The sequence below is a fragment of the Mastomys coucha genome, unplaced genomic scaffold (assembly GCF_008632895.1).
Source record: "Mastomys coucha isolate ucsf_1 unplaced genomic scaffold, UCSF_Mcou_1 pScaffold22, whole genome shotgun sequence".
Lineage (NCBI taxonomy): Eukaryota > Metazoa > Chordata > Mammalia > Rodentia > Muridae > Mastomys > Mastomys coucha.
The window spans coordinates 65,749,425-65,764,380 of NW_022196905.1; the positions used below are offsets into that span (position 1 = coordinate 65,749,425).

The 14,956-nt window shown below is 36.1% G+C and overlaps 1 protein-coding gene across 3 annotated transcripts in view; it reads left to right on the top strand.

The window, feature by feature from the left end:
- Slain2 (SLAIN motif family member 2) overlaps positions 1 to 14,956 on the top strand; it is a 68,337-nt gene that overhangs the window by 43,318 nt on the left and 10,063 nt on the right. Inside the window, exons 4-7 of one of the 3 annotated variants that reach the window (XM_031342627.1) lie at positions 964 to 1,125; positions 2,955 to 3,314; positions 3,865 to 4,002; positions 11,804 to 11,884. In XM_031342627.1, coding sequence (XP_031198487.1) covers positions 964 to 1,125; positions 2,955 to 3,314; positions 3,865 to 4,002; positions 11,804 to 11,884 — 741 coding nt within the window. The remainder of the gene's footprint in view (positions 1 to 963; positions 1,126 to 2,954; positions 3,315 to 3,864; positions 4,003 to 11,803; positions 11,885 to 14,956) is intronic. The other 2 variants (XM_031342628.1, XM_031342629.1) reach the window with 2 other exon arrangements.

Genomic DNA, 14,956 nt, shown 5'->3' on the forward strand with positions numbered 1-14,956 from the left:
ATGTATTATATGCCTGTAATCCTAGCACTTGGGAGGCTGAGGCAGGAGGATTGGAAGTTGGAGGCTAGCCTAGGCTACATAGTGAGTTCAAGGAAAGTTTATATTACAAAGTAGAACCCTGTCTCAATAAAAACAAAAACAAACAAAAAGCCTTTTATCATTTCTTCTGTGAAACAGATTCCCATGAAAGTATCTCCTAAGAAACACACTAAATTTGTGTGTATATTCCTTGCTTCTATAGTTTTTCCCTTTTGGTTTAGTGTAAGAGCATACTTTTAAAAATGTACTAATCTTCTTAAAACTGCCCATTGTTCTTCGCTAGTTTGCTAGCATGGCATCATGTAGGACAAATTAACTTAGTATTTTGGGGGGGCTGGTTCTTAAATGTTTAAAAAACATTTTCTCAAATTAGTTGTGTTGTTTAGGAATGGTACATTTTTTTTCTTCAAGGAAAAGATTATGATGTTGCTAATGACAGATTTTGAGAGGAGAAAGCACTATATCATACATTCATCTACTTACAGAGTGGCTTCCCTAACTGTCTTATAAAAGTTGAAGTTCTCTGGCCCAGTGGTATTCATTCAACCTGTGGATCATAAGGGGTCACCTAAAACCACTGGAAAATGTAGACATTTACATTATAATTTATAACAGGTCACCCCAATGTGTGGGGGTCACCCCAACATGAAGAACTCTTTTAGAGGGTTGAGAATCACTAGTCTAGCCTTCAGTTACTGTCTATCAGGCACTTGCTGAAAGCTTAATTATTTTGTGGGACTTAAGGTATACTTTTTTCTCCTAATGAGTTCAGTATCTAATTTTAGTTTTTGGGAGTTTTGTAAACGTAAATGGCAGAATAAAAACCAAACCAAAGGATAGAATTATTTGGTTAATTGTACCAAATGTTTAGCTCAGTTTTTTTTCTTACTAAGGTTTGATGTGGTTTTTTTTCTTTTCCTAAAGGTAACTTCAAAAGTTCATCAGATAGAAACCCTCCACTCAGCCCTCAGTCCTCTATAGATAGTGAGTTAAGTGCTTCAGAATTAGATGAAGATTCAATTGGATCCAACTATAAGCTAAATGATGTAACTGATGTGCAGATTCTAGCCCGGATGCAGGAAGAAAGTAAGTTTTCACTCTTAAAATTGAGATTTTTGTTATTACACAGCTTATTGTATATATTCAATTTATTATGCATTTTAAAGTGTTATGAAATGTAGTAAGATGATAAAAGTATAAGTGCTGAAGTAAACATTTCACAGCCTAATGCCACATATGTACTTGCTTTCAAATTGTACTTTATATAAGATAGCATTGCTTTGGGAAGTTCAAGAAAGGCATATTAAGTCAGTCAGTGGTGTTTGTGCCCCGTACATTTTGTATTGGCTTTTGCTGCTGTAATTATTATGTTACTCTGTATATTAGTGTGTTTCTAATCTTCTAGGAAGCCTTCTTACCTTTCACTTTTCTTCCATGAAATTATAGTGTCACGGTTACACTCCGTATCTCCTTAAGTACAGTAAGAGCCCCAGTGTTTCATGTTGCCCCTGGCATGGTATGCCTTGTAAGATATGTGTAAGCTTTATCAAGTTGTAGGTTTTAGGAAACTGCAGGCTGTTTCCTACTTACTCCACTGGATCATTTCCACTTGAGTATGACCTCCCCTAGAAAGATGCAGAGCTTCGTGCTGCCTTGATTCCTTAGCCCCCAAACGCTAATAACATGGAACACCTTTCTCCTGTGATTTTTCTCTCTCTCCACTGAGTCAGTGGGGTCAATAAGGTGCTAGTTATTTATACACAGGAGAGAGAATACTGCCTAAAGCTGCACCTTAGAGTAAACTCCGGTTTTACTTTGAACGCTGACTTCTGTGGAGTGTTCTGTAGCTTTGATGCTATGTTTAGGTAACAAATATAGAAATCATAACTTTTTATACTTAGTAGTTCTTTCTAAGCCATTATGCTAGAAAATTGAAAACATCTTCCTGCCCTCCTTTTTTAAAGCTATGTTTTTTTTCTTACAGCATGGCTCTTCTAAGATTTGTATACAGTAGTTAAAAATTAGAATTACATATTTGAGCTGTTGCCTGCCTAAGTGCCTTTGTTTTTACAGTGAGAAATATAAACTACTATGGTGATTGTGATTGGCTTAAGGTTCTCCTTTGTCCCTGGAGAGGCTGCACTGGGTGCTGACTTCCTTTTCTTTAACAACGTCCCCTATTGCGTTGCTGTCTTCTGTTATTGCTATTTACTGCAATAAGTTCCTTGTGCTCATCCCAGACCTACAGGGCTACCTGAACCTAGCAGTTCTAAGGTTTGGGAGCGGTTGCTTGCCCTTTATTTTGCAGTTTGTGGGGAATGCACCTTGTGTTTGCTCTGCCGCTGAACTCCTTTTCCAGGGATTTATGGTTTTAAAAGATACCCTGGAGCTCGCCCCTTCAGTAGCGGTTTCTGTACATAAAGGTTTGAATCTGGCTGCACGATCCCTTTTAGTGGATGCCAGTAGCAAGCAGGACTTGCTGACGACGCACCTAGATTCCTTCCTTCCCCTCATTATAGCTTTAAAGGTTCGTATGCTGATTGCTGCACTGTTCAGTGTCTACATGGCTCCTCTTCAGAGCTACCTCAGTCCGACTTTGGGATTCTGTGTTTAAAGTAGAACTGCTTTTTGTTTTGTTTTGTTTTTAATTTATGGCTTTACCTTGTTACTTAGACCCCAGAGTAAGAAATCTTAACAATTAAGCAAGTGATACATTTTCATTCAGTTAAAAATAATTTTGGGATGTGATTTATGCAACCTCATATAGAATAATTCTAGAAGTAGAAAAGGAATTTTTCTTTATATTTTACACCCTAAATTGAATTTCTCAATAATAATTATTTACTTCATTTTTTAAATATTTAAATATTTGAAAATATAGTCAAAGAACTAAATAATGCATTTGTTGTTGCTAGGTCTCCGGCAAGAATATGCAGCCACCACCTCTCGCCGCAGTTCTGGTTCATCTTGTAATTCTACGAGGCGGGGCACCTTTAGCGATCAGGAACTGGATGCTCAGAGCTTGGATGATGAAGATGATAGTATGCATCATGCGGTGTACCCTGCTGTTAATAGGTTTTCTCCATCCCCGCGAAATTCACCCCGACCATCTCCTAAGCAGTCGCCTCGAAATTCACCTCGTTCACGGTCTCCTGCCCGGGGAATAGAATACAGTAGAGCATCCCCACAGCCTATGATTAGCCGCTTGCAGCAGCCTCGCCTTTCCCTCCAAGGCCACCCCACAGATTTACAGACAAGCAATGTTAAAAATGAAGGTAAAACAGCAGAGCTTGGGAAAGAGGTGTCCATATTTTAGTGTAAAAAGATTGCATTTTCCCCTGATAGTTTATTTCATACAGGTAGTCATGTTCATTAATGTAAACATAAGGAGAAAGAAAATTTAAGTTTATGAAACTAATTATCTGTCAGTTACTAATGTGATTCTCAAGCCCAGATGCAAGGCTAAGTGGACATGGGAATTTTTAAGGGTTTGCTTTATTTTATTCATGGAATGGCCTTTATTTGTTTAGGTTTGATTATGTAGCTTCTAGTTTCTCTAAGGGTGCTTTATTTCATCCATTTATATCCTCTAGGTTTGCTTATATATATATACATATATATATGTATATATATATATGTATATATATAGTATATATGTTTGTATGTGTGTATATATATATACATATATATATAAATTAAATTTCCTGATACTTCTACAGTATACAGAATGAAATGTTTAAATGTAGCATTTTACTTTATCTATCCAAAAGAATGGTTTGATTTTTTTTTAATTATTATTATTTATTTAAAATCTCATTGTTATAGAAAAACTTAGACGCAGTCTTCCAAACCTATCCCGAACATCGAGCACACAGGTTGACTCCGTGAAAAGCAGTAGAAGTGACTCGAACTTTCAAGTGCCAAATGGAGGAATACCTCGAATGCAGCCTCAGGCTTCAGCCAGTAAGTACCTTCTTTATACTCTGAAATGTCGTTCAGAAACAGAAGGGGAATTATAGAAACTGATTCTGTGCTGAGTTAAGCCATTGCTACAATTTGGCAAGGTAGTTCAGATGGTCAGGGCACTTGTTATCAAGCCTGGCCACCTTAGTTAGAAACCTTGAACTCGTGGTAGAAGAAGAAAACTGTATCTAACTTCTATACCTGTACCATGGTATATGTACCACCCCTCCCCCACCCGGTAATTAAATATATACTTTTAAATAAAAAGGAAAGTAAAATTAAAAAGATAATATTGTAAGAAAAATTTAAAATTGTCTCAAAATATTTAATTCTAACCAGTTTCTATAACTCTATGACACACTGACTTCTTCCTCTTGCTAAAGGACATCTTTGTTTTGTTTTGTTTTCTATTTTTTAGTTTTTGAGATAGGTCTCTCTATGTAGGCCTGGCTTTCCTGGAACTCAAAATGTAGATCAGGGTAGCCTTGAAGTCACAGAAATCCTCCTGCCTTCCCTCCTGCCCCCTTGATGGGAGTAAAGGTCTGTGCCACCACTCCTAGTTAAAACTATCCCTTTTAATACTTAATACTGTATAATTTAAGGCTAGTAAGGGATATATATTGTGCTATCATAGAAATGCTTGTATTTATTTAACATAATTCTTGTCACAAAATAGAAAGTCAAGCATTAATTACACATAAAGACTGAATAAAAGTTTTTGAACTCTGTTTTTAAAGCATAGGCTTTGCTTTTATTTATAGAAGTATGTAGTCACTGTCCAAATAATATCTTTAGTAAATAGTTTTTTCTTAAAAATCTCCCCTTTTAGTAAAGTTTTCTAGAGATAGAGGTACAGCTTAGTGGTAGTATTTAAAGAGTGTGCATGAGGCCCTCAATTTTATCCCCAGTCCTACAGAAGTAAAACAAAATTAAAGTTTATTGTTACATATTTTAAGCCATGTAATAGCAAAAGTAATTGGTTGTTCAATAGTACAATCTATTAAATCTATAGCAAAACTGAGCTGTGTGTTTTCTTTGCAAAACAAAAGTATTTTTATAAGGATTTGTATAATTTCACTTTATCTGTACCTGTTCATATGAAGTTTTTAGTTTTTATTTGATTAATCTCTGTGTCTGGCAAGGATGTATTTATACACAGTATAATATTTAATCATCATAGATGTCAATTAATCCATGTTTTTAATTTGACTTGTAATACAGATTAAAATTCGAGGTAATAAATTACCAAAACCATTATTTTTTAAGAATTAATGACCTTTTTTTGAAAAAACTTTTTTGAGGAATTAATTACTGAGTTAAATCTAAACTAAAGATAGAATATATGAAGTTCAGTCCTGACATAATAGTACATGCCTTTATCCCCATCATTCAAGAGGCAGATCTCTGTGAGTTCAAATCCAGCCTGGTCTGCATAGTGAGACCTGACTAAACTTTTATTTTTGATGACTGGATGAATATCAACCCATGAATATGACAGTCTTTACAAAGGAAATTTTTGCACTCTTTATTTATAATAAATGTTTGCCTTTATTTTTGACAAGAAGCATTGTGACATGGCATTTTTATTCTAGCATGACATAGATTCCTTGAAAGATTGTTCAGTATTTTACATTAAAAATGATGAGATTTAGGGGAGTCAATAGCACCAGAACATAAAACCTAAATCCCAAGCAACTTTTTCACGGAGCATTAACTAAAGTAGTAATGATCCTACCAAAGTAGTAATAGCTGTCACAGTAATACCATGTAAATTCTTAACAAAATGAATATTCCAGGAAATATTGGATACGCAAAAGAGTGTGGAGGATAATTTAATGAAACAAAAGGAGTCAATAAGTGTTACAGAGACACATGCAGCATAAAAGAAGACCAAAGTGGAGCTGGAGAGATGGCTCAACAGTTAAGAGCACTGATTGCTCTTCCATAGGTCAATTCCCAGCAACCACATGGTGGCTCACAACCATCTGTAATGGGATCTAGTGACCTCTTCTGATGTGTCTGAAGACAGCTACAGTTTACTCATATACATAAAACAAATTATATACATAAACTAAATAATTGTTTTTAAGAAAAAAAAGATCAAAACAATGCACAGTGCTATGGGCCAAATGGGTCAAACAGAGCCTAAGTGCATGGTACAGGAATGGCTGCACATTAGCAGTGCCTGTGCATTGCATTAAGGGCTATGGTTTGAAACACTTGCCGCTTACTAATAACTAAGGTAGACATGAGTGTATAATCAAACCAATCAAGGGGTCTGGAGAGATGGCTTTCAATTAAAAGCACTGTGCAGTCTTCCAGAAGACCTGTTCTGTTCCCAGCATCCACATAACTGCTCACAGCCATCTGCAACTCCATCCCCAAGGGTATCCAGTGCCCACTTCTGACCTCCATGAGCACCGGGTGTACATATGGTGCACAGAGGCAGGCAAAACAGCCATACATTAAAAATGTTTTTTTAAATGAACTGTTAGAATTGCTTTTACGTAATATATAGATATACCTGTGATTATACATCTTAATAAGTGGCAGGTTAGTATTCGCACTGTTGATCCAGCTCCAGAATGTGAAGTCTTCTTTAGAGATTTGCCCTATCCATGGTCTATTACCAAGATAAACATCATACAGAAAGTTTTCTTTCTTCTGAGTTTGAGACTACAATTTAAAGTACTATAGAAAATTGTTACTCAAGATTTTAATATATCTTATTCTACTGGACATATACTAAAATGTTTTGACTTTTTTTTTTAAGATTTATTTTATTTATTTTATGTGTATGAGTACACTGTAGCTGTACAGATGGCCGTGAGCCATCATGTGTGTGGCTGCTGGGAATTGAACTCAGGACCTCTACGGGTCTCTCGCTCTGGCCCACAATTCACTGTAGCTGTCTTCAGACGCACCAGAAGACGGCGTCCGATCTCATTACAGATGGTTGTGAGCCACCATGTGGTTGCTGGGATCCGAACTCAGGATCTTCGGAAGAACAGTCAGTGCTCTTACCCACTGAGCCATCTCCCCAGCCACACCCCCCCCCTTTTTTTAACAAGATAAACTTAAATTTTATTTTCTACTTACTAAAGAGTTGATAGTGTTTTTTAAAGGTGTTATTTGATGATGTTAGAAACAAATTATCATAAAAGCTTTAAAAATGAATTTAAAGATATTATTTGCACTGTATTAGCCCTGAAATAGAGGATGGTAAATTTTATGTTTTTAAACCCACAAGTTAATTTGACACATGAAAATATGTTCTTTCTGGGGCCTTCTTCCTCAGTTACTTTACTGATAGCAATAGCAGCCTGCAGTGTTAGTAGCATGCAACCCAGTTTTGAGGAGCTGTAATCCTCACTGGCATTATACCATGCTTCTATACTTCTCTACACATAGGTGAAACAGCATTTGCACCTGGCCTTCTAGGACATACGGTGTTTGTATTTAGTTTGACTTTTAAAAATTCTACATGATAAATCTGCAAACAACCTCCTGTTGAATAAAACTGGTTCTGCCTAAGTCTTCTTGCTTCATCCCATTACTTGGACTTTTTTTAGCATCCTGAAGCTTATGGTGATAAAAGAATGGACAGATTGATGACTTAGGACTAGAATAGTACACTAATAAGTGTCAATAGAAAATGTATATTAAACTCTTTATAATTATCTGCTTTCTCTAGCAGTAGAATTGTCATTATACAGTCAAATTATTGACAATTATGAAAAATGAATAGGGAAAGTATAATAGTTTTCCAGTTACTAGTTTATTATGTGGAAAATATATGTGCAGTTTTACAAAGTTATATTTCTGCATTAATAAAATTGTATAGGCAGAAGAGATGGACTATCATCCTTTTTAAAATTGGATATATATTTGTGCTTTCTTATATTCGCAGCTGCAGTAACACTTACTTATAATTTAAAATGTCCACACAAGCACTGTACAAAAGTATTTGGAAAGTAGAAAATCCAGAATATTAACAAGCTTAAAACTTAATTTTAAGTATACTGTATAAAAATTTAGACTTTTGTTATACTTTAATACCTGAGAGTTACCTGTTTTCTTGAAGTTTTACATATTTTTGATAGATAAAATATATATTTAATTATGCTTTATGTATATAATTATATAATACAAAGTTTTTATAGTTTCTTACTTTGATATATGCTATCAAAGTAGATATAAAAGTATATACTTTATAATAAAACTGTAATAGCAATTTTTATGTATTTTATATAGTGAATTGGTATGTTGCTTTAGTTTCTAGTCTAATGTTCATTTTGTCTTAAGTAATTCTTTCTTCAGCTATGAATGGTAAAGCTTTGGTCTCATCTGCTGGTCTGCATGAAGCTAACTTTGCCAGGCTGCTGATTTCTACCCACTGGCCACTTCTTTGCCTTGTTACTATGCCAGTCACTATTCATATATGCTTATTTGCTATGGCTGCATTATTGTGGATGCTGGCATTCGAATATGAGGATTATGACAGTGCTGATATATTTTCAACTTTTATATTTGTAAAATATGAGTAACTTAAAAAGTTTAAGAAAACCAGAGCATCTAAGAAACCAGAACAGTTTGTTTTTTCAACTAAAGGGAGAGGAGTTTATCAGAGGTAGAATTTTTTAAAAGACAATAACTTGCTTTCTAACATTATTAGAGTATGGATTTAAGTTTAGTTTTCAGAAAAATATAGGAATCACTGGCTGATAGGTGAGAAAAGGAATAGGTAAAAACCTCAAGACTTTCTAGTGGTTTTTATATCCAAAGTCTCTACTGTTTTATAATGCCTGGAGTAGTTTTACATATAGTATTAGAGCTTCACAAATATACATTTATTTTGTAGAGAGCAGATATATCCATGGAATCAAGTACATTATGCAGGATCATATATCTAGAGTGTGTCACAATTAAGACCAAACTGGCTCCCTCTCCCAGCATCCCTGCTACTATCTGAAGACCACTTCCAGCCTAATTTGTATGCATAGGCCTCTTGGAAAACACTCTTGGATGACTCTATTGGGGCATGATCTGAGACTGAACCACAGACAATTTACCCACTACAGGAATAGTTTTGCACAGCATACAGATTGTGACCCAGAGAAGAGGCCTGAGGACTAGTAGTACCATGCTCTGCTCTGCTCTGCTCCCCAACGGAAGGATCCAAGGCAGTTGATAACTTGTGTAGCTGGTCTTCTGGGGTTCACAAGGAAGGGATTTCCTCAAGGTTTCACCTACTACCAAAGCACTAATGGCTAGTCACCAGTTTTGTGTTATTTTAAAACATTAATTAAACCATATTATGTGCAATAATTATATAGTTGGCTGATCTAAGACTAGTAAAATATTTAAGGATTGTCAACTTAATAAGTAATATTGGATCACTTACCTTAATGAAAAGGATTTTATAATTGAGTTGATTTGAGGCCTTTACCACTCAGCATTGACTACATCTTACAGGGGAGGCCCATACTCTCATTGTTTTAAGGGTCTCAATTGAAGTTTTAGATATTTGCAAGTTTAAGAACCACTTATTCTGGCTACAGTTTTATAAAACCTTGACTGACAAAAGTATAATTTATTTAACAAAATAATTAATATACATTTAAATCTACATTTTGTACACTTGTCAGTCACTTGTGTGCTAATTAATTGGTAGAAATGATTGAGCATATGCAATAGTCCTAGCGCTGGAGATTTATATGTGAGATAGCCTAGACCACAGCCAAGGATTTATATGTGAAGATAGCCTAGACTATAGCAGAGATGCTGTGGAAGCAGAGGAAAGACAGCAGACTCAGCATGGAGGCTTTGTGACCTGAGGTCAGCAACACTGGGACCCTCATGATGAAAAGAGAGAAAAGACTCCTGCAAGTTGTCCTTGGACATATTTACACCATGGCATACCTTGTTCTTGTGCACATACTAAATCAGAATAACATTAAAAAAATAATGGCTTATAGTTTGCCATCATATGATCATTTGCTTTTTCTCTTGTTATTTATACGCGAGAGTACTTCTGTTCTTTAAACACTTGGCATCCCCAATCTCAGTGTTCTTTACTATTGCTTCTTCGTCTGTCTGGAATACCTTCTCCAGAGCCCCACATGGCTCCTTCCCACTCTTCATTTGATCTGTGAGCAGATGTTATCTTCAGGGAATCTTTATGGATTACCCTGTGCATAATGCACTCCTCTTCCTCCTTTCCTTCCTACTTCCCTGCCTAGCAGGCATCACTGTCTGGAAACCTATGCATTTTGCTACTTTATTTTCATTCTCCCCTTTCCTAAGTATTTCATTAGAATAAGAAAAGTTCCTGGTGGGCTTCTGAGTATATTTTACCCAGAGTAGCTGGGAGGGAAGTAGAGAGGGAGGGAGGGAGGGAGGGAGGGATGGATGGATGGATGGATGGATGGATGGATGGATGGATGGATGGAAGGAAATATGGATGACAGAGAACATTTGTACAAATAGATAGCCAGATATCATTTAATGGTAATATCCTATAATTTTGTGGTTATAAGTATAAAGTAACATTTTTTTCCCAAGTCTGGAGAAATTTTTGCTTGTTTGCCTGACCATGTTTGAATTACATTAGCATCAAACACTATGTTGCTATAGTAAGGTTTGGAGTGCTGGGAAATTAGAAAGTTTTCTTCTAATTTAAAACATTTCCTGGTTTATCTCAGTGAGGACATAGGAATGCTTTGGCTTTGATAGAGATTAACAGAATTTCAACCTTTCTCTCTGAAGTCCCTTTATCATCCAATGATCATTTTTTATGCCCTACTTAGATAGTCTTGTAGGAATAGAACCTTGGTGGTTTTGTTGTTTCTATTTTATTCTTTTGAACATAATTTATTAAAGTATAGAAAGTATATCTGACCAGTAGAATGACAGTTTAGAGGAACAGAGTAACTTTGAATTACAATAATTGGCACTGTTCCACCCTGAGCAGCTCTGGGCTGTCTTAACATCCCAGTTTTACAAGTTTTAGTATAGTTACTAGACTAGAAGTTTGAGAGCAACTGTAGCAGTCCTCCTTGATCACACATGTTATCTTGTTGATCCTACACACACATACACACACACACACACACACACACACACACACACACACACTGTATTATGTCCAGACATAATACATGGGACATACAGACAGACCAGACATGTTGCCTGTGATATAAACTAGTTAGATTTTACAGCAAGATAATACTAAACACAATAAAGATGCCAGATTGTGATAGGATTTGCCTGGTTCTGAGTTTTCTTCTCCTTTTTGAGAATGGAAATTACTGTTTGATTTTGGAGCAATTCATCTACCAATAATTGCTTTGCCAAAATGTGTGGTTTTTCATTTCCTTTTTTGCATTAAACAAGTACTGTGTGTTTTCTGTTTCTTTCTGTTGTATTTTCTATCCTGTGTGCTTGTGTTCACCACTTTGATCCTTGTGCTTTTATTCTTTGCATTTATAGCATGTTTGCTGGTGGCTTGTTTTCTCTTTGATATTCCAGCCAATTGACATATTAGAGTTTTTTTTATCTACAAAAAAAAAAAACCCTAATTCTAAAAATATGCAATGGCGCTAAGACTTCTGCCCCTGTTCTTTCCCATCTTAATGCACGGAGCATCACTTGAAAATCCCTGCACTTCTAGAATTCTAATGTTCTGCCTCATGGTTTCTATTCCTTGGTAACTTTTAAATCTCTATTAAGTTTAGGTTTACAGAAGGTGTAGCCTTTGCCTTGTATTTCCTAGCAAATATTACACTTCCTTGTTTTTCAGCAGCTTCTCAAAGGCTGAAAAGTTTGCCTCGTACTTCCCTCAAAGCCAAACAGTTGCTTCCAACTTCATCTACAAAAAGAGGTAACTACAGCCTCTTCTTGAGTTTAAACTTGAGCATGTGGTGCAGATAGATTTCGCACCTCTGGATTTCTGAGTCAGTGATGCCTGGGGCACGTTTCAAGTTGTGTCTTTTCCTTCATAAAATAATGCAAATTAATTCCTTGTTGTAAGGATAATAGCAGAAGAAACCTATTTTCTTCAGAGGTATGTATTGAATTGTTCTGAAAGGGTTAAGTGATAATTTATCATTTACTAATCTATAATCAAAGATTATTGTTTTAAATTAATGAAAATTGGACAGATGGGTACTATAAATGTCACTCACCCTATCTATTAATGCTTTTTCCTCCTCTTGGTCTTTGGGTTTACTTTTCCTTGGCATAAGTTGGAACACTTTTGAATTATACACTGCTTGAAGTTAAGACACAAGTTTTAATGTTCAAGTAACTACATTTGGAAGATAGGTGATACAGTAGTAGCTTTTGTAAGAACTGAGTGCTGAAGAAATATATGAAGGTTGGGCACTAACACTAGATGAGATAGGTTCTAAAAGATTGAGTATATGGTAGGTGGAGGACAAAGAATTGAGAGAATCAGTGACATAGGGTAGACCAGCTGTCCTGAGAGTGAACAGATGCCTCAAAAGAGTGGGACAGAATAGAGGCAGGGGAAAAAGATCCCTTGTGAGAGTAAGGAAAACTTGAAGAAGGAGAAATTTTGTTTTGTTTTGTTTTGGTTTGGTTTTTGTTTTGTTTTGTTTTGTTTAAGATGTGGTTAATATGATTGCAAAACATTATATCCTGTTGTTGGTTTTTGGTTTTTCGAGACAGGGTTTCTCTAAGTAGACATGACTGTAGACTAGGCTGGCTTTGAACTCACAGAAATCTACCTGCCTCTGCCTCTGGAATGCTGGGATTAAAGGCATGGCCACCACCTTGCTGATAAAGACAGGTATCACATATTCTCCCTCAGATGTAAGTCCTAGGTTTTTTATCTTTTTAAAGATTTATTTATGTATACAAGTGCCTTGTCTGCATCTATGCCTGCATACCTGAAGAGGACACTGAATTGTGAGCTGCCATGGTGCTGGGTTGAACTCAGGACCTTTGGAAGAGCAGCCAAGTGCTCTTAACTGCTGGGCCATCTCCAGCCCTTTTAGCCACTTCTCCAGCCCATATACTTTTAGATAGGTTTAAGTGTATTAACAGTGATTTAGTGTGTGATTGTAAATGATTCATTTACAATGCACATAGAATCTGTAGGAAAGAGAATAGTCAAATAGCAGCATAGGGTGCATGCTTATATACTAAATGCTAGATACTGCAGACACCTCCCTCCCTTGTGCCATAGTCATGGGTAGCACACTGCATAGGGCTTGTTCTTTGGAACAAGATGGAGATGGTTGGGGGTTTATAAAAAAGGATCCTATTATCTAAAAGTTCACAAAAAAGAATGTAAAACATAATTATAATACATTCTCCAGTCCTGCAATAAATAATATTTATATCATTATAATATAAGCACAATTCATACTTAAGCAACATTTATAATATAACTTTATTGGCAGAAGGGGACTCCTAGGAGGTTGAGGTAAGGAACAGCAAAAGAGTTAGATCATGTTTAATCTCTTGAGACAGCAAGTAGGTAAAAATCTAAAAATGATGGCTGGGGACAGAGCTCAGTAATAAATGGCACTTGCTGGTTGGTCTTCCAGAAGACCTGAGCTTAGTTCCCAGTACCCAGCTTGTGTTCAGGTGGCTTACAAGCACCTGTAACTCCCAACTCTGGACATCTAGTACATTCTCTTGGCATCTACAGGTGTATACACACATGCATACCTCCACACAGATAAACACAATTTGTTGTTTTTTTTTTTTTTTAAAGAAAAGAAAGAAACTTTTTATAAAAAATGAAAACTGTTTGGCTCAAACTGATGATACACACATATTACTAGAAATAACAGAGGTAACTGTGAAAGAGGGCACTAAATAGTTTGAAACCACAAATCTCCTTGCTTATTGAAGTACTCGTTACAAAAGCTAAAACTTGAAGTCAGCCTGTCCACAGTGCATGCTTGGATATTTGGATATGTCAGAATGTGGCCTCAGTGAGATCATGCAGCTCTTTAAAAGAATGAAATCCCATGATTTTTGACAGTATGGATGGACCTTAAGGCCATGTTATATGTAATGAACCAGACACAGAGACTGTTTTAGTCATCTTGCTAACGCATTCTCAAAACTGCCTTATAGTATTAAAAAGTAAAGTAGATATGGGAGATGAAGAATAGAAGCAAAGAAGTGGGTGAGGATAGCCAGGAGGACAGAGCACAAGTGAACAGGAAAAACCAGTTGTACTCTTTGTAGTAGGAAGAAATATATATATATGTCAAAAATATGTATTGTTTTGTGTGGTTTTACATTCTTAAAGATTTATTCTTGTGCTTATTCATTTTAAAAGATAATTCTTTTGACCAAATTTCTAAAGGGGTTGCATTCTTTTTGTGAGTCCAAGTCAAACTGAAAACCACCTACTCTCTGAGGGATTCCAGTCTTCTGGTGGGTACTAGAATTCCTGCATCTATCTCTATTTGTCTTTACCTGGGAAAGGAGAAGTCTGTGTGTAAGCTGGGTATTTCCTGTTTTGTTTTTATCTTACTTAGTAATCCACGCTTCTGCGTGTGTAGTTTTATGTCGTGGAAGTTGCTATTACACCCTTTCTCCATATTAGCTTAGTTGCATGTGCTGCTACACACTTGAAAGGTGGAAGCAGAAGGATGTGAGTTCAAGGCCAGCCTGAAAATACAGCACATGCCTACCATGCCCCTGGAACTGGAATTCATGTTATGGGTTCAGTGTCCAGCACTGTACAATTCAGTACTGATGATCCTGACACAGAGACACCTCTCAGGTGTGAAGTCAAAGCCACTCCTCTCTAAGTGCTGATCATCAGGGATAAAACCAGTGTTGCCCTTTCTCACAGCTCCATTCACGTTGAAGGTGGTACCTGGTGTTCTTTCTTTTCTGCCTAAAAATGCTTTCTAAGATTTCTTTGAGTAGAAAATCTAACAACAAATTCTCTCCATTTTTTTTT